This window comes from Lygodium microphyllum, chromosome 5 (assembly GCF_053477565.2).
Source record: "Lygodium microphyllum isolate KBCC chromosome 5, Lygodium_microphyllum_v1.1.10, whole genome shotgun sequence".
NCBI lineage: Eukaryota > Viridiplantae > Streptophyta > Polypodiopsida > Schizaeales > Lygodiaceae > Lygodium > Lygodium microphyllum.
Window position 1 is genome coordinate 91745728 of NC_141139.1, and position 20316 is coordinate 91766043.

The following is a 20316-nucleotide window of genomic DNA, read 5'->3' on the forward strand; positions in this document are numbered from 1 at the left end:
TTGTGATGCGCCCATTTTTAGGGTCATAAAGTTGATTTGTATGACATCATTGCAAAGGATATGGGCTAACAACATAACCAATACATTGACACTCAACTTACCTATTAATAATGCCCACACATGTAGAACAACTCTAGAGGGCTCCCTATTTTGGTGAATGTGTCCAACCATTGGCCTCTATCATGCTTGTGGACTGCTTGTAAGCATACAACCTATTAGTGCCTATACTTTTCATCATCATACATTTGGTTATGCCATGTGAGGTGGGATACATTACATAGCAAATTATCCCATTGTGTAAAGAAGGTTGCATTTCTTGGTGGTCCTTTTTCTCATTGGCCCTCTAATCAAACCTTGCTTATGTTGATGTTAGGAGATTCACATATCATGGGAATGGCCCCATTTTCAAATCAAAAGAAAAGAACAAATTTGCAAACGAAAGTGCTGTTGCTCTAGTAAAAAAGACAAATCTTATGCAAATCGGAAAGTGCTTAAATTCTACCAAAGCAACTCTATTTCTAGTTAGCCAAATGTTCCAACATCCTAGTGCTTAATCAATTAGAGTAAATGATCTTAGTAATTGATAAAGATTGCCTTGGATCTCAAGTCATGAGGACTTACTAGGCTCCTATCAAAAAGAGCTCGACAAATGTTCCAACAAGCAAGTGCCCCTAAAAGATGTTAGTGATATATAAAGATGACCTATTATCAAGGGAGCTTTCTTCGTAGTAACCCAATGTCCCAACAACTTAGTGTCCAGATGGAGGAGCTTAATACCAAATTAATCACGACAATATTAACGAATGATCTTCTTTTCTTTAAGGATATGATGATGGCAATGTGATTTGATTGGGTTTCATCCCAATCTCTTCACGCAAAGGTCAAGCACACGTGCAAATGGGGGAACTTGGAAGTTGGAACCACATGCAACTCACCCAATGTCCTTACCAGCAATATGTTCTTAGGCGTGAACCTTCTTAAATCTTATAAGGTTTAATGTGACACAAGTTCTTTCGTTTTTCCGTCTCCCGGGTGATGATACGCTCCCATGGATTCCTTAGTAATGCCTGCAGCAGCACATAGCACAGTTCAGTGGGAGCTTCTCTCCCATGGAAGAGGGCGAATCGTTATCAGACGATGGCCTCTGCCATCTCCTGCACGCTGTGGAGCTCGCGGCCTCGCACGGTGTTCTTCATACAGCTCCCTTCCTACAGCGACCGACAGCATAGGGGTGTATCATCTGATACTTCCGCGTGGAAGAAGGTTTGCAGTAGCTGCTGATAGTACCGCTGGAGAGTCGCGCACCTCGGATTGTTCCCCCATTGCCACAGAAGAACAGGTACAGTCAGGAAGTCTGAAGCCAATGCATTTGCGTGACAAAATACTGTTGATCAGACGTTTAATTAATGGATAGATGCCTTTTTTAGGGGGGCGGGGAACATAGATTATTGTCTATTTGGACCCTTGCTCATGCATCTTGCCAATGGACTTAATATAGAGTATGCCATTTCTTCTGACTGCTGCAGTTAGAGAGAAGGTTACCTGGCGTATTTCCCATGTGCTGTACTAGACTTAACACAGACCATGCCATTTCTACCGACTGTTGCAGTTAGAGGGAAGGTTACTAGGCATGTTTCTCATGCGCTGTACTAGACTTAACATAGAACGTGCCAATCCTACTGACTGTTAGACTGAAGGTCACCAGGCTGTCCGATCTCTGCTTGCAATACATCAATGGTAGCTTTCGTTTTAGTGATATGAAGTTTTTCCACAAACTATGCTCTATGTTGAGCAAGGCCTAACCTGGAACACCTAGCATACGGGTGAAAAGAATGTTATATGTGGTTATTCGAACTATCCCCTGCAGCCCTTACATGGAACACCTATCATATGCATTTTTTTTAAAACACTTGGCTAGTTGTACTGCTTCATATTATGCAGTTGTTTGGTAAGTTTGTCACTTAAGTCGGTATTCTACTGCTCCATATTATGCAGTTGTTTGGTAAGTTTGTCACTTAAGCCGGTGTTCTAGGCCTGCCTTCTTAAAGATAATGACAAGAGCAAGGTGATGTGTGAAGGTGTTAGAAGCCAAAAACTATTTTGGTAGGAATAGATTGTGGTGGTTGCTCTCTAGAGAACACAAGGAAGTAGGAAGTTGTTTGTGCTCAGCCACATCAAATGAAGGGAAGGGCTCGGTGCCTCGCAAAGGAGGGGAATGTATAGTTGGGGTAGAAGAAGCCACCTCTTCAAAGGGGATGGCAACTCCTCAAAGTTCACATCTCTTGTGACAACAATAGCTCTAAAGTATGATCTAGTTTAGAGGCCTTGGTAGTAGTGTTGTGTCTTATAAATGAGTGCTTCCTAGACTTGGGGCTAGCTTCCTCTCTTCTATACTAGTGCCACCAACATATGGATCACATTTGAAAATGTGAGAATGCATATTCAAAGGGTGAATATCTTAGTAAGTCCCTTTGTCACAAGCATGTGAAATTTTGATGCTTTGCTTAGCATTTGATTCAAAACTAATCAAATGTGCAAATATGACTTGCACATGTGAAGTGTAAGTTAGTTATTTCACAATTTGGGACCTTGGACCTTGAGTTATTAGGTAGTGCCAAAGGCAAAAGTTGTAACAACTTATATTGGAAAGTACCAGGTGGTATTTGGTGTTAGATTTTGGCCTGGACCATTTAATTAGCCCTAACTATCATCGGAGACACTAGAGAATTTGGCATTAAGTAATTATATAATGCCAGTTCCAAGATAATGAGTGCTCAAATTCACATTTTAGAGGTTGGGAGAGACTATTCTAGATGTGGAGAATCAAAAGAGAGTTTTTTTGTTGCAGGTGTTAGCAATTGGGAGGCATTGTCAGCTAGCCATGAGGGTTCACACTATAGGTGATTGTCTCTAGAGGGTGCCCAGCAATAGGCTACAACATGTAGGGGCTGGGGACAATAGGAGGAGGCTCCTAGACAACACGTGACGGCATTTAATGCTGTCCAAAGTCCAAACTGGGGAGCAATAGATTTTCTCACCTTCCTTGTGAAGCAATTCAAAATTCTCTCTCATTATCCAATTAATTCCCATAATTCCTTAGCAATTTCCATTAAGGTCAACCATTGAAGGTGTAGATTTTGACTAATCTTTGATGTAAATCATAATTTATAGTAGAAATTACTCAAGAAGTGTGCTCAGAATTAAGGCCTAGAGACTTGAATTTGGTCATTGAAATTGGGGCGATTTCAGGGGATTCAAGTGGCTACTCAGCCAACAAACATTTGGGGTTGAATTTGTCACCCAAGGAGCACAAGTGTGTTAGAGATCTCAATATGCTTCGTTCGAGCATGAAACACAGGATTCTTGGCCAAGGCAATGCGACTCTCATTGTCCACACCGGAGAATAATAGGACTTGTTGACGGGCAGCCAAGCTCCTCCAAGAGCTTGCGAAGCCACACTGTCTCACATGTAGTAGAAGATGCTGCCCAATACTCTACCTCAGTCGAAGATAGGGCAAGCATGGGTTGCTTCTTGCTGCTCCATGAAATAGCACCAGCACCCAAGGTAAAGCAATAATTGGTCGTGGACTTGCGGTGATCCCTATCACGAGCCCAATTGGAATCACTCCATCCCGTAAGTTCCAAGTCTGTAGCATGTATACTAGCGGGATAATAGATCCCTAGACCAAGAGTTCCCCATAGGAACTGCAAAATCCTTTGAGTAGCCTGCTAGTGCACTAGCTTGGGTTCACTCATGAACCCGGCCAACACACCTACAACATAACATAAGTCAATACGAGTATGAAGCCAATTCAAGGAGCCAACCAACTGCCTATAACGGGTAGCATCCACCAAAGGAGAATTAGAATGAGCAGTAGCCTTCCAATTCGGGTCCATAGGAGTTGTAAGAGACTTGTAGCCCTCCATCTTACATGTAGTCAAGAGCTCATGGACATATTGCTGCTGGGAAATAAAGATTCCCCTTGGAGTTTGATAGATCTCATAACCTAGAAAGAAGTGAAGAAGTCCCATATCCGTCATCTCAAACTTCTCATGAAGTGTTTTCTTCGTCTTGCTTGACCATCTGAGTATGGTCACCTATCACAATCAAGTCGTCCACATAAAGGACAAACAATACACGACCTTCACTTGAGGTGTGTACACACAGTTGGGGGTTGGCTCTGGAATGCTAATACCCCAATTTATCTTGGAGGAACGAGTCAATCTTCTCATTCCAAGCACGGGGAGTTTGCTTAAGGCCATAGGGAGCCTTTCTCAACCTGTACATCTTACCATCAGAAGAACTGAAGCCTGAAGGTTACTCAACATAGATCTCCTCCTTCAACTCCCCATTCAAGAAGAGAGACTTCATATCAAGCTGATAGATTGGTCATCTCCTATGGCTAGCCAAGGCAAGAACTACGCGAATAGTAGCCATTTGAGGTGTAGGGGCAAAAGTGTCATGGAAATCAATGCGTGGGCGTTGTACAAAACCTTTAGCAACAAGGCAAGCCTTGTGCTTATCCAACGTGTCATCAGTGCGGTACTTGGTCGTGAAAACCCATTTGACTCCAATGATCTTCTTATGAGGAGGCTTTATCTGAAGATACCAAGTGCCATTCCTCTCAATTGACTCCACCTCTTGCTCCATCACTTTCTGCCAATGATCATGCTGTAAAGTCTCCTTCACGGAGATGGGCTTCCGATCCTGCATGACACGAGTCATCGAACAATAATTGGTGTAAATAAGCTTGGTGCGGTGTACTTGGTTCCTTTGAGAATGCCGCGGGTCATCTTGTGGCTGCCACTCCTGAGGGATCCCCTCAATCCTTGCATCATGAAGAGAGTCATGAGTCCAACGAGGAGGCCGGATCTCGCCTCTTCGCTCTCCATCTGCTGAAGTTTTTGGAAGGTCCACCGATGGCGGGGGAGCAATTTGGAAATCCAGTGGTTGAGAACTAAGCTCCTCATCCAAAGAAGAGTCCTCAAGAGGCATAGGTTCGATCTCCTGAACTATTGGAGCTACTCAAATCAATGCATATTGTAAATCCGATGGTCTCATTGATTCAAGATGCATATTTAGGGGCGGATTTAGACCATTGCAAAATTTGGATACTTGTTGTGAAACATCCATCATAGGTCATATTTTAGACGTGTTATGAATTTGGAGTAGTAGGCTTCTAGGATTAGGTTAGGTATTGCTTCATGTGCTTCTCTACTTTTTGCTGAACATCATCATTAGGCTTGTTCTTTCCCTTGTTCCCAACAGTTTTTGATCATAACATCACGACTTGTGTAGACATCCCGCTTAACAGGATTATACAATTGGTAGCCTTGAGACTGTGAACTATAACCCACAACATGTTTCTTTTGGAAGCCGCTTCAAATTTGTCATGTTGTGTCTTCGGGATGTGAATATATGCATGACACCCAAAAACCGTGAAATAAGAAAGATCTGGCTTAGACCCAAAGTATGCCTCATATGGAGTCATACCAACAACAGCGGAAGTAGGGGAACGATTAAGGATGTGAAGTGTAGTAGCCATAGCCTCAGTCCATAGACACTGAGGTGTTTGGCAGTGCTTCATCATGGTACGGGCCATCTCGATCACATTGCGATTATTCTGCTCCAATAGGCCATTCTCTTGAGGGGTGTCTGGATTGGCAAACTCTTGGTGAATACCATGATCTGCACAAAAACGAGCAAGCTCATTAGAAACAAATTCTCCTCCCTTATCCAATCGTAAGGTTTTCAGCTTCTGGCCCGATCGGTTCTCCTCAAAGAGTAACCAATCCTTAAAGTTGGAGAAAGCTTTCGACTTTAGGTTTAAGAAATAAGCCCATGTCATCCTGTTGTAATCATCTACAATTAGCATGAAATACAAGCTCTCTCTAAGGAACTTTGTCCTCATCGATCCACAAAGATCAGTAGAAACAAGCTCCAAGGGTGCTGAAGATCACCTCGAAGCCTTGTTGGGAACAACAGCAGAGTCTGCTTTCCACGGATGTAGGATATACAAGGCTGCCAGCTCACCACAATATCCTACAAACCTCGAACAAGCTATCCCTTTGATGCCTTCCAAAGGCAATCATAGTTGAGGGGGCCAAACCGAGCATGCCAAAGCTCGGACTGAGTTTGTGAGGTAAGAAGAAGAGAAGTCAAGGCATAAGAAGACCGCAACTTGTAGACTCCATTCTCCTCATAACTTGAAGAAAGAACCTGTCTCGATCCATGATCAAGAATCGGAAAAGAATCCACATCAAATTCAACCGAAAGGCCGAGGGCACAGATCTTGTGCACTGAAAGGAGATGGTGTGAGAGGAAGGAATAAAAGAAATGAATATGGCGGAAAAAACGTCTTGTATGGAGAGTAAAAAGTGCCTTGGTGTCCTATTGGAGATCATTGATACTCCTTTGTGAGCATAGGCGTGAGTCAAACCCAGCAAATCCCCCTGGAGTGAAGAGTGATTAAGATACAAGGGTCATCCACCAAAGGAGATAAAATTTAAAGCATTGCGAAACGATTCAAATTTGTCACAAGGAAGAGCTTTGGTGAAGATGTCTACCACATTACTGGTGGTAGGACAGTAGACGAGGTTGATATCACCTTCATGTAGTCTCTGTCTGAGAACATGATAATGGATCTCAATGTGTTTCATGCGTGCATGAAACATAGGGTTCCGTGCCATTGCAATGGCACTCTGACTATCAATGAACAAAGGAGTGGGCTCCATGATAGATACATCCAAATCAGCTAACAAGCATCTAAGCCCTATGCATTCAACTATGGTAGTGAAAACTGCCTTGTATTCAGCTTCACATGTTGATGTGGCAACAGTGGATTGTTTCTTGCTAAGCCAAGAGATGCAAGATGAGCCAAGAAAGAAACAATTGCCACTAGTGGAGTGATGAGAATCATAATCACTAGCCCAATGAGAATTACTATAAGCATGTAAGTGTAGTGGTCCTCCCTTGGCATAAAGCAATCCAAGAGTCCTAGTACCCTACAAGTAACGGAAAACATGCTTGACAGCTTGCCAATGTGACATGTGTGGCTGATGCATATATTTGCTCAAGGCTAAAACTGCAAACTATATGTTTGGCCTTGTGTTGCATAAGTAAATAAGACATCCAATTGTTGGAGCAAATGCATGGGTATCGAATAAGTCACTGTCATCATGCAATGACAGCTTCGGTCCAGGTTCCTTTGGTGTATAAACTGGCTTTCAATCTTGTGAGCCAAACTTCTCAAGAAGTTTACCAATGTATCTCGACAGTGACAATCCAATGCCTCTAACATCATGAATAAATTGAATGCCGAAATAATAGTGCAAAGGCCCCAAATTTGACGTCTCAAAAGTTTGGTGCAAATTTTGTTTGAATGCTGAAATCTGATCAGCATATTTCCCTGTAAGCAAAAGATTATCAACATATAGACATATGACTAGCAAAGATCCTCCCTCTTTACGTACGTGAAGGGTAGACTTTGATAAGGTGTTTATGAACCCTTGGTTGAGTAAAAAGGCATCAATCTTTGCATACCAAGCTCGAGGAGCTTGTTTTAAACCATATAAAGCCTTCTTCATCTTGCAGACCAAGTGTTTGGATCCCTCAATGTAAACGCCCCGAACAACGTAGTATGCTTAACAATTATGATATTCGCTTGTTTTCGAGATTTAAAATAAAAGAGAATAAATACTTAAAGCTGAAAATGAAAATTACTCACAAAATTACAGCCATGAAAATGTAAAAGTAATGGAGACAAGATTGAGGGTTGAAGATGGGTAACCCCCCCGAAGGAAATGTATTTTTGCTCAGCCCAAGTCCCTCAGGGAAGAGCTCAGTTACAATCAACCTGAGAGTGAGGAGAAGTAATTCTCCCTCTCACAAGATCATGCAAAGATGTACAAACACACATGCATTATCTATTATGCAATGATAAGAACTGATTTCTTTACAATATGAGAGAAGAAAGAGGGGAAATCAGCCTTTCTCCATTGTTGATCAGCAGTACATGGATAGGGCTTGCTTCTTGTTGCTAAAATGGAAGAAAGAGCTCGAGAAGGAGGTGCTGTAATGAATTTACAGGCTTGCTGTCCTGTAAAACAGCAGTGATAGAAGAGGGAATATGGAGGAATTTGATAATGGAGAAGTGGGGGATGATGATGGGGATGGATGGAGCCAATTTCTGGCTATCTGTGGGTGCTGTTCATGAGTTTACAGCAAAGAAAAATGATGCTGAATGAAGAAAAACGAGCTCTTATTTATAGTAGAGGGAAGAGCTAGTACAAAAGGGGAAAGTGGAGTAGCACAAGACAAGTGTCTAGCCACATGTCATGAGATGTGGCAAGTGGTGGGACACTTGGAAACTTGTGTGACAAGTGTCTTGTCTCTTCTCTATGGCCTTCCTTTTTGGGTTGAATACTGTCAAGAATAGAAACAACCAAATTTAGTAAGCACAGTCAGGATACAGAATTTACTATTTTTAGAATGTCATCTCTATTTTTTAGGACTAGCATTTTTAGGCTAATTCAAGGCTCCTAAAATTTAGGAATCTCCTAAAATTTAGGGATCCCCCAATATGGGTGTCATATGAAAGCTTTTTCTGTGTACATCGCAAAAACGGTATTAGAATCTTCATGTGACTTTCCTATGCAAAGAAATGTGCATTTCAAGCTTTCAGCCCACACATGCACATTGTACAAGCATTTCATGATCATGCCATCTTGTTGATTGTAACTGTCTGTTTTGGCGGATCTAGCCCACACTTCAAGGCATCAATTCTTTCTGTGTGCAAGTCTAACCCTGGTATGCGTGAGTTCTGGTCACAGGCGCCCAATCGGCCATATAGGTGGAAGTGTGAACTATCTTTTCTCTAAGCCACCGCGTGGGTCCACCATAACATGTGACCACTCATCAGTGGCTAGCTCCAATGTACTTTTCTTTATATCTAATTAGTGTAAAGGAAACAAATTTAATAAATCATTATATAGACAAATTAATGAAAAAGGATACAAATTCTGTTTCTATAGAGTTGTGACAGCCCTCTGGCTTTTATTCAGTTGTCCTCAACTGAAAAGCTTCTTGATATGGCTGAAGAATGTCTGGATAATCCTTCATGAATTTTTCATCTATCCACTGTGCATCTGTTGTGGGTAGATTCTTACATTTTAGTAAGAATTTTCGTGTCACAAGGCCACTTCTCGTGGTTCGATCATTGTGAAACAAAATCTGTTCAGGTTCCAAGAGTTGCTCTATTTCTTCAACTTCTGGGGGATCTTAAGTAATGGGTTCATTTGGTTCTAGTCCTATGTAAGGTTTTAGCAAACTTACATGAAAAGCATTGTGTATTTTCCAATGAGCAAGAAGCTCAAGTCGATAAGAAACTTCATTTATTTTCTCAATCACTTTGAAGGGTCCAAAGTATCTATTGGAGAGCTTTGGAAAAGATGAATTTTGACGGGAACCTTGTTTGAGCCTGCTTTTATCAAACTTTAGCAAGACATATTGACCTTTTTCAAAAGCCAAAGATCTTCGTTTATCAACTTGCTTCTTTTGTCGCTCTTGGGCAACTTTGATAGTGGCTCGAACTTGATCCATTGCTGTTTTTAAATCTGAAGCAAACTCATCAGCAGCAAAAATCTTATCTTTAGTGTGAATAACTGGAGGAGGAATCACTTTACCCTGTACTATTTCATTTGGAGCTTTCCCTGTGGATGAGTGCACTGTATTGTTGTAAGCAAACTCCAATAATGGAAGATATTTCTCCCATTGTGACTTATGTTCACTAACATAAGCTTTCAACATATCCAAAAGAGCGAGATTCATCACCTCTGTTTGGCTGTCAGTTTGAGGATGAAAAGCTGAGGAGAACTTTAAAGTGGTTCCCAAATTCTCAAATAAAGCACGCCAAAAGTTACTTGTGAATTTGGAGTCTCTATCTGAAATGATCTCTGAAGGCATACCATGTAATCTGAAGATATGTTGAATGAAAAGTCTTGCAGCTTGTGCAGATTTCAATGTTTTATGATATGGAATAAAATGTGATTGCTTGCTGAATCGATCAATTATAACCCAAATTATATCATGACCTTGAGGTGTTCTTGGAATACTTGAGATGAAATCCATTGTGATAGATTCCCATGGATCTTTGGGCACTGGAAGAGGTTGCAACAATCCTGGAGTCTTCTGCCTATTATACTTGGATTTTTGGCATACTAGACAAGCCTTAATGAACTTATGTGTATCTCTTCGTAATGTTGGCCAATAAAAGTAGCGCTCAATTGCACTTAGAGTGGTTGCCCTCCCTCTATGCCCTGCATAAGGGGGTTCATGACTTTCTTTAAGCACCTTTTGTCGAACAGGAAGAGTGACTCAAAGGCGATTGTTCATGAGAAGGTAACTTTCTTTGATGGAATAATCTGGATGAGAACCTCCTTGCTGTAAATTTGACCAAATTGCTGCAAAATCAGTATCTTCATCATAAGTATTCTTCATCGTTTGAAAATCTTCATAATGAGCCACTGTAATAGTTGCAATGCGAGACACTCTAGAAAGTGCATCAAAACCTACATTTTGTTTTCCTAGAGTGTACATAATTTGAACATGAAACATAGACAATAAATTTTTCTATCTTGGATGTTTCTCCTGCAAATGCTTTTGAGTCTTGAAATACTTCAAGCTCTGATGACCAGTTTTAATAAGGAATTCATTGCCTAAAAGATAATGTTTCCATATCTTCAAAGCATGAACCACTGCTAAGAGCTCCTTTTCATAAATGTCATATCTTTTCTCCACATCATTTAGACGGCGGCTTTCAAAGGCTACGGCATGGCCTTCTTGATTTAGCACTGCACCAATACAATCACCGCAAGCATCTGCTTCCACCACAAATGGTTTTACCAAATCTGGAATGATAAGAACAGGTCCAGAAGTAAGAGTTGTTTTCAGCCTTGTGAAGGTTGCCTTCTCTTTTTCCTTCCATTGGAAAGAGGTCTTCTTCTTTGTAAGGTCATGAAGTGGAGAAGCCATATGTGCAAAATGCTTGATGAAGCGGCAGCGCGGCGGTAATAAGAGCATAAGCCAAGAAACGATCGCACCTCATGTACATCATGAAGATGAGGCCATTCTTGGATTATCCTGATCTTTTCAGGATCCATCTGAATCCCTTCAGAAGAGATGACATGCCCAAGGTAATTTATTTTATGCATGAAAAATTCACTCTTTTTACCATTTACCAAGAGTTGATTTTGTTGAAGTAATTGTAGAACAATCTCTAAGTGTTGATGATGCTCCTCTTCATTCTTGCTAAAGACAATAATATCATCAAAGAAAGTACCGACATATTGTCGATGCTCTCTAAAGATGCGCTGCATCATTCGATTACAGGTGGCTGGTGCATTGGTTAATCCGAAAGGAACCACCAAGAATTCATAAAGACCGTATGAAGTGCGGAAAGCAGTTTTGTGTACATCTTGTAGTATTACCCTAATTTGATGATAACCACTCTTTAGATCAATGCGGCTGAAAACCTTTGAGCCTCCTAGACGATCCAAAATGCCGTCAATTCTGGGAATAGGAAACCGATTCTTCAAGGTGATTTTGTTGAGGGCTCGATAATCAATGCACATCCTGAATGTGCCATCTTTCTTTTGAACAAGAAGAACTGGTGAACAAAATGGTGAGCTACTTGGCCTAATTAGCCCACGGTTCAGTAGGTCTTCGACTTGCTTTTGATTTCTTCTTGTTGAGGATGGCTCACACGGTATGGTGCTATATTAGGAGGAGAATTGCCCGGAATAATATCAATATGATGGTCTTCTGGCCTTTCTGGGGGAAGCTGATAAGGAAGATCTTCCGAAAAACAATCTTTATACTTTTCCAAGAGCTGAAGTCGCTCTTGGTTTTCAGCATTCATATTATCTTTTACATCAGTGACATAAAGCAAACAACATTGAATACAATCCTGAATTGCTCTAGAGACTTGCATATGGCTTACCATAGGTATGGTGTCTCCATAAACTCCAGCTTGGATCTCGTACTTCTTGCCTTCATTGGTGAGTTCTACCTTCTTTTTCTGAGAGAAGATAGTTGAATCTACTCTATGATTCCAGGGTATGCCAAGAATCACATCGCAACCATCAAGGTCTTCGATACAGAAGGTATCTTCGTCACTGTAGCCTTGAATTTGAAACTTGAGCTTGCTAATGTAAGGTGTCACAGTCTTCACTGTGTCACCTTCATCGGCATTTAAAGCTTGGCGAACTTCTGCCGGAGTGTCCATCTCTTTATTTTTTAATCCAAGCTCTTTAGCTAATTGCAAGGAAATGAGATTTTCATTCGCCCCAAGATCTATCAAGAATAGTGCTTGCTTACCTTGCAACTGTCCCCAAGCTTTTAATAATTTGCGGATCTCTGGAGTGTGAGTTGTGGTTGCAACTACATCACTGATAGCATTGATTTTCACTAGCGACTTAGGCTTCTTGTCAGAAACCTTGCTTTGTCCTTTGTTTGGACATTGCTTCGCTATGCGGCCTGTTTGTCCACATTTAAAGCACTTCCCTTCTTTCATGAAGCGTTGCTTTTCTTCTTCGGAAAGTTGCTTTGCTTGTGGGTATAGATTGGAGCGAAATTGAGGAGCATTAGGAGATGCATAGGGCTTCATCTTCTTTTGATTTGATGGCTGCTTTTGCCGCTGTTTTTGTCCTTCACTTGGGGCTGAATACTCCTCATCATCAGCTACTCTCTTCTTATCATTCCTTCGGAATGATTTGTTGCCATTGTGCTCCATTTTCCATGTCTCAGCATGGTCAATGAGTTCCCTGAGACTAGAATAATGATAATGATTAAGAGCAGTACGAAGTTTAAAATGCAAACCTCCTTGAAACTTCCTAAGCTTTTCCGAACTGCTGATCTTCTTGAAATGTTGGACCTTCAAAAGTAGCTCCCAAAATCTCTTGGTATAGTCACTAAGTGACTCATTTTTCCTTTGCCAAAGCCGATCCCATTCCATTTTTACATCTCTTTTAAAATGTACAGGAAAAAATTGTCTTTGTATCATGGGAACAAAGGACCGCCATGATTTTGGGGCAGCATGATCATATTCCAACCCCGTCCACCAAGTATGGGCTAAGTCGGTCAAATGTAAAGCTGCAAACTTAATCTTTTCTTTTTCTTTATACTTGTCATGACCATACAAAATTTGAAATTGACAAATAAACTTCAGAAGAAGATCAGGATTTCGGGAATCATCATACATACTGAACTTGATCTTCTTTTCAAGTTGAGATAGTGACTTAGTCTTATTCTTCTTCTTATGCCTTCGTCCATACTCGGATCTTGAGGTTGAAGATGATGAAGTGCTTGATGGGGATGAAGATGGAGACGAGGGTGAAGAATGTCGACGCCTTTGACGATGATGAGGTCTTCCACGAGAAGGGTGTGACTCTTTGTCACTAGAAGAGGGTCCATCAGAGTAGGCGCCAGATGACTTTGAAGAAGAGGATGAGCTTCGACGCGATCTCTTTCTTTGTCTTGAAGGAGAATGGGACTGCCTCTTTGGACTTCTTGATCGGCTCCTTTCATTGGTATGGCTTTGTCTCCTTGAAGCAGATGGGCTTCTTTCCTTGAATTCTTTGGGATTCTCAACTTTTTCTAGTTTGAGAAGTTGCTCACGAATTTGCTGATTTTCCTCTCTAAGACTTTGAATGGCTTGAAGGATAGCACTCGACTGATCCATTGAGACTCTAAAAATATGCCCAAGCACTCAATGCAAGGGCTAACAAACAAACAAACTTATAATTGTAAGCACTACCAGTGTTGGGGTGAGGACCGAGTCAAAGCTCTGATACCACTGTAAACGCCCTGAACAACGTAGTATGCTTAACAATTATGATATTCGCTTGTTTTTGAGATTTAAAATAAAAGAGAATAAACATTTAAAGCTGAAAATGAAAATTACTCACAAAATTACAGCCATGAAAATGTAAAAGTAATGGAGACAAGATTGAGGGCTGAAGATGGGCAATCCCCCCCCGAAGGAAATGTATTTCTGCTCAGCCCAAGTCCCTTAGGGAAGAGCTGAGTTACAATCAACCTGAGAGTGAGGAGAAGTAATTTTCACTCTCACAAGATCATGCAAAGATATACAAACACATGCATTATCTATTATGCAATGATAAGAACTGATTTCTTTACAGTATGAGAGAAGAAAGAGGGGAAATCAGCCTTTCTCCATCGTTGATCAGCAGTACATGGATAGGGCTTGCTTCTTATTGCTAAAATGGAAGAAAGAGCTCGAGAAGGAGGTGCTGTAATGAATTTACAGGCTTGCTGTCTTGTAAAACAGTAGTGATAGAAGAGGGAATATGGAGGAATTTGATAATGGAGAAGTGGGGGATGATGATGGGGATGGATGGGGCCAATTTCTGGCTATCTGTGGGTGCTGTTCATGAGTTTACAGCAAAGAAAAATGATGCTGAATGAAGAAAAACGAGCTCTTATTTATAGTAGAGGGAAGAGCTAGTACAAAAGGGGAAAGTGGAGTAGCACAAGACAAGTGTCTAGCCACATGTCATGAGATGTGACAAGTGGTGGGACACTTGGAATCTTGTGTGACAAGTGTCTTGACACTTGTCTTTTCTCTATGGCCTTCCTTTTTGGGTTGAATACTGTCAAGAATAGAAACAACCAAATTTAGTAAGCACAGTCAGGATACAGAATTTACTATTTTTAGAATGTCATCTCTATTTTTTAGGACTAGCATTTTTAGGCTAATTCAAGGCTTCTAAAATTTAGGAACCTCCTAAAATTTGGGGACCCCCCAATATAGGTGTATGAAACCTTTTTCTGTGTACATCGTAAAAACGGTATCAGAATCTTCATGTGACTTTCCTATGCAAAGAAATGTGCATTTCAAGCTTTCAGCCCACACATGCACATTGTACAAGCATTTCATGATCATGCCATCTTGTTGATTGTAACTGTCTGTTTTGGCGGATCTAGCCCACACTTCAAGGCATCAATTCTTTCTGTGTGCGAGTCTAACCCTGATATGCGTGAGTTCTGGTCACAGGCGCCCAATCGGCCATATAGGTGGAAGTGTGAACTATCTTTTCTCTAAGCCACCGCGTGGGTCCACCATAACATGTGACCACTCATCAGTGGCTAGCTCCAATGCAGTTTTCTTTATATCTAATTAGTGCAAAGGAAACAAATTTAATAAATCATTATATAGACAAATTAATGAAAAAGGATACAAATTCTGTTTCTATAGAGTTGTGACACTCAACTACAAAACCAATGGGCTGCTAAACATACACTTCTTCTTGAACTTCCCCATGTAAAAATGCAGCCTTTATATCAATTTGATGCATAGTGCATCCATAATGGGCAGCCAAAGCAACCATAGATCTAAGGGTAGTCATGTGGGAGGTAGGAGCAAATGTCACCTCATAGTCAATGCCTTTCTTTTGTGCGTAGCCATTGGCCACAAGCCTGGCCTTATATTTGTCAATGGATCCATTTGCATTCCTTTTTAGCTTATAGACTCACTTTGTACCAATGGCTTTTTTCCCAACAGGCAAAGACACTAAATCCCATGTTTGATTCTTTATGATGGAATCAAAGTCAGCTTGCATTCTTGCCATACAATGCACACTTTGTTGTGCATTATCAAAAAATTCAGGCTCCTCATCATCAAGCGTACCTATTGCCATAACAAACTCCATGGTATGTGCACCATTGTGCATACGAGCTTGCCTTCTAGTACGACCAGCAATAGGAGCATCCAAATGACTATCTTTTATAGTCTGCAAATACCATCTAGGCATCTGCCTAGCCTCTATAGTATGTACAAGCTCTTGCTGAATATTTAGATCAGCCATGGGTTGATTTTCTGCATTACCCAATGGAGTAGCTTGCTTAACATTAACTTCGCTCGTTGAAGCTCCAGTTGTATCACCGAAAGAAATGGGCAGCAGCCCTTCAAATACATCATTGACAGCCTGATATGTGTCAAAACCAATAAGGGATAATTCTGATTTTTCATCAGAAACCATATTCCTATTGACAAATACCTTTTTAGAGACAAGATTACATAATCTATATCCTTTGCTTGCACTGTTGTACCCCACAAAAATGCGTTTAACAGCCTTGTTATCCAATTTCTTCCCGAGTTCCTTGGGAATGTGTGCATATGGAAGGATCAAGACACCCAAAGTACGAAAATGCCCAACAGAAGGTTTTCGGCTGTTCCAAGTCTCAAAAGGGGGTGACATTCTTTAATGCCTTGGTGGGACACCTATTCAAGACATGGCAAGCACTCATAATTGCTTCCATCCAAAAACTGTGTGGCAAGCTCTTTGCTTTCAGTATACATCTGGCCATCTCCATGATTGACCAATTTTTCCTCTTTGCAATCCCATTCTGTTTGTGGAGTATAAGCAGTAGTGTACTGATGAACAATGCCCTTCTGCTTCAAATATTTTTTTTAGCATAGAGAACATGTATTCCCCCCCTCGGTTTGAACGGAGAGTCTTTACCCTATAGCCAGATTGATTTTCAGCAAGTGCTACAATAGCCAAAATGCATCATACACTTTTGACTTTTTCACCAAAGAGTAGATCCAACAGAAACAAGTAAAGTCATCAATGAAAGTGACAAAATAGTAACAGCCAGCCAATGACTTTGTTTGCATAGGGCCACATACATTTGAGTGCACAATCTGTAATCTGGGAGTTGCTCTAAAAGTAATATCACAGGGAAATGAAAAACGATGCATTTTTCCCAAAATACATCCCTCGCATATATGCTTAGGAGGTCTCTCCAAGAGAGGTAAACCATCAAGTATCTGTGTACGTTGCATAAGCATCAAGCTACCATAGCTTACATGCCCCATACAAGCATGCCATAACTCGGCATGTGACATAGCAAGAGTGTGAGTAGACACTAAATAGACCGATTGATCGACTAAAAAAGCATCCAACTCATATAACCCATGACATAGAGTGTCAGTAAAAACCAAAGTTATATGTTCCTTATCATTGACCATACATCTGTCATCATCAAAGGTGATCTGTAAACCTCACCTTGCCAAAGAAAAAAAAGATAACAAATTCTTCTTTATCCCCGGCACAAACAAGGCATCCTGCAAGCAGAGAATAGAGCCACCAATGGTTGTCAACACAATCTCCCCAATGCCTCTAACAGGGTATAATGTATTGTTGCCACATTGTACAGACTTGCCAACTGGGGCTGCAATAATAGAAGCAAATAAATCTTTGTGAGATGTGATGTGCTTGGAAGCACTACTATCAAAAAACCATGTGCTCACATCCTCAGTAGAGCTAAATGCTTTATCAATCTAAGAAGAGTCATAACTGCATATGTAAAAACAATAGTCCTAGTCTGCAACAACAAAGGATGCGGACTTGGTGGCAGTAGAAGGTGCATCAGAAACAGACATACTTGACTCGTTCTCCTTGGCAATTCGCTTTCTATATTTAGTGATGTAGTGTCCTAGCTTCTTGCAAGAGTGACTCTTGCCCTTCTTGGCTTGCGTGCCGCCCTTGTTTCTTGCTACTCTATGAAGCACTTGATGCCCGAGAGCTTTGCGGAGCATTTTTAGCTTGGCTGCTAGTGGCACTTGCCCTTCTTGGCTTGTGTGTCCCCCCCGTTTCTTGCTACTCTTTGAAGCACTTGATGTCCAAGAGCTCTATGGAGCATTTTTAGCTTGGTTGCCCTTGCCCTTTTGCCTTGCCATAAAAGCATGCTCAGAGGCTATAACATGTACACCATTGTTTTTTCTTGTCTTCTTCTCCTCTAAGAGCAAATTGACTAACTGAAGGAAAGTAAGTGGCTGTAGGGATATCCTCATGGTGAGGTTCAAGGCCGTATGAAAGGTCATATACGAGGGCGGCAATGAATTCAAGGTAGTGGATATCAACTGCACATCTAAGTAATACTCTCAAGCTCTTTCTTCAAGAAAGAGATGCGTGTCTCTTTCTTTCTAGCAAACATTTGCTCTAAGGTCAGCCATGCTTCTCGTGAGGAAGTTGCAAACCGAATGTGAGGGATGATAGACCACTAAATTACCAATGCAATCAGCAACAAAGCGTGTGCATCCTGTGTATCCCATGCCTTTTGTGCCGCTGATCTCTAGGGAAGTGGCTAAGTTGGAGTGGGCTGAACTAGCCGAGTTGCCCGTTGTCCACGTATTCCTAGAGGAGTAGCTGTAGCCACAACTCCGGGCCTAACTTCTTCACTGCTGGCATAATCCCAAAGATTCTTCGCAATCAGTACATTCTTCATCATGAAGGACTAGATGGAATAGTTGTTGCCATCCAACCTATCCTCCTTGGATACATATGTAAATACATTACCTCCTTGATTTGCCATGATAAATGTCACTGATCAGAGAGTAAAATTTCAATATCTCAAGCTAAACCAACTTGGAAATCTCGGACTTTTCAGAAATTATAGCAAGTACTTTGCTGTAATTAGCAAATGTAATCACACTATCAAAAACTGTCTGAAATGCACGCTGTTCAAGGTGTAGCAAATGCTTAGCAGCACTGAAAATACAAAAGCCCCAAAAATTCTTGTCCCAAAATGCATGAAATTAGTATATTTCGGACTGTTAGAGATGTATATTTGCGAATCTGTGAGCTGATTGTAAAAGCTCCAAATGTCTGACCCAAAAATCACAAAATATTTGCAGTAACTGTGTCCTAGACATGTGTTGGAATAGAGATTGCTTGCCTGAGCAAAAGCCCCTTCTAGAGAAATAAATTTGAATAAAAATTGATAAATTTTGCATTCTGTTACCTTTGATTTGGGTGGCTTAGTTGGCCGCTCAACTAGTGGCTTTGGCTGTGGAGGCGACTGAAGGCGGTGGAGACTAGAGTGTGCCAGGGACTAGCGGGCGGACTTGTGGCAGCTTAGCTGGCGGCTCTGGCGACGTAGGCTTTGCAGGCCGGACTAGGTAGCGGAGTTGTTGGAAGTTGGAGCAGAAGGCGTAGGTGGATGAGTTGGGGCAGGCGGTGTCAAGACTAGCAGATAGGGCAGGTGAGGGGAAGTGGCTCATTGCAGAGTGGCGGTGGGTTAGACCTGGGTGCAGGCAATTGGCGGTGTAGGTTGAGTTGAGGTGCAGTTGGCGCAGTCAACGGGTGGCTGGCAGAGTAGGCAGGTGTTGCTAGTAATGCCAGGTAGCCGCTAGCTTTGTTGGCGGTGGTGGGGTTGCTGATGATGACTGAGGAGCTGCTGACAATGGTTGAGAGGTGAGTTGAGTTGAAGTTGAGCGCTGATACCAAATGTGAGAGGAAGGACAAATCGAAGCTCAGCTGAGAGTATAGTTGATAGTGCAGAGTGTGAGAGTATGACACCCAATGCAATAATTTGAAGTGTAAGGTGCAAGTACAAAGTACAACCCTTAAACCTTAGGGTTGTACGAGGGTGTTGACAACCCAAGAGTACAAAACATGATAAGTGTTCAAAACTGTGTAACATAGGCACACAAAATAAAAGAAATAAAATTGGGGGGAAAAACCTCGAATACAAAGAGTGAAAAGTGCCCCAGTATCCTCTGATCACCGACACCACTGTGTGAGCATAGGTGCGAGTCAAACCCAATAGGCACAAATCTTGTGCACCGAAAGGAGATGGTACCCCAAGGCTGGCACATAAAGCACGTTGGATGTATAAGTACCACCTTGTCCATTTGGAATAAGATGCATCTCCCCGCGTCCTTGTATAGGAATAGATGAATTGTTACCAATTAAAATTTGGCCATGCAAAGGCCGCAAATGAGCAACACCTGCTGAAGGAGGAGTCATGTGTCGTGAGGCACCATTGTCAACAATTCACTCTTGAGTATATTTGGCCATCAACGTAGTATCAGAAGCCATCAGGGTTGAATCTTCAACCACTTCTAAGTGAAGGAAAGTAGTTGATGAGGGAATAGTCACCGCTCTGGAATCCTTTGAAGATTTCTCCTTCTTCTCCTTTTTCTTTTTCTCCTTGTTGGGACAATACTTCTTTCGGTGACCTGTTTTGCCACAGATGTGACAAGTAGACTCCTTTTTTTTGTCCTTCTTGGATTTGTCCTCCTCCTCCTTCTTTTGGTCCTTCCCCTTCTTTTGAGAGGATTGACCAACCAAAGCCTCAGATTTAGAAGCATTGATCCCTTTCAATTGCTCGCTTGATCCAAGACCATAGGAACCAACTCTTTCCAGTGAAGAGTCTCAGACTGCCCTGATGCAATCAAGGCGGAATAAAAACCACTAAAACGGGGTGGTAATTGTGAAAGAAGAGTTATC

At 41.5% G+C, this 20316-nt stretch overlaps 1 protein-coding gene across 2 annotated transcripts in view; it reads left to right on the forward strand.

Moving 5' to 3' along the window:
• The first annotated feature begins 905 nt into the window (after window positions 1-905).
• Window positions 906-20316, forward strand: part of LOC148036133 (ARM repeat superfamily protein) — a 101082-nt gene continuing 81671 nt past the window's right edge. The window contains exon 1 of one of the 2 annotated variants that reach the window (XM_087678136.1): window positions 906-1339. In XM_087678136.1, coding sequence (XP_087534262.1) covers window positions 1049-1339 — 291 coding nt within the window. In that variant the 5' untranslated portion in view covers window positions 906-1048. The remainder of the gene's footprint in view (window positions 1340-20316) is intronic. The other variant, XM_087678137.1, reaches the window with a different exon arrangement.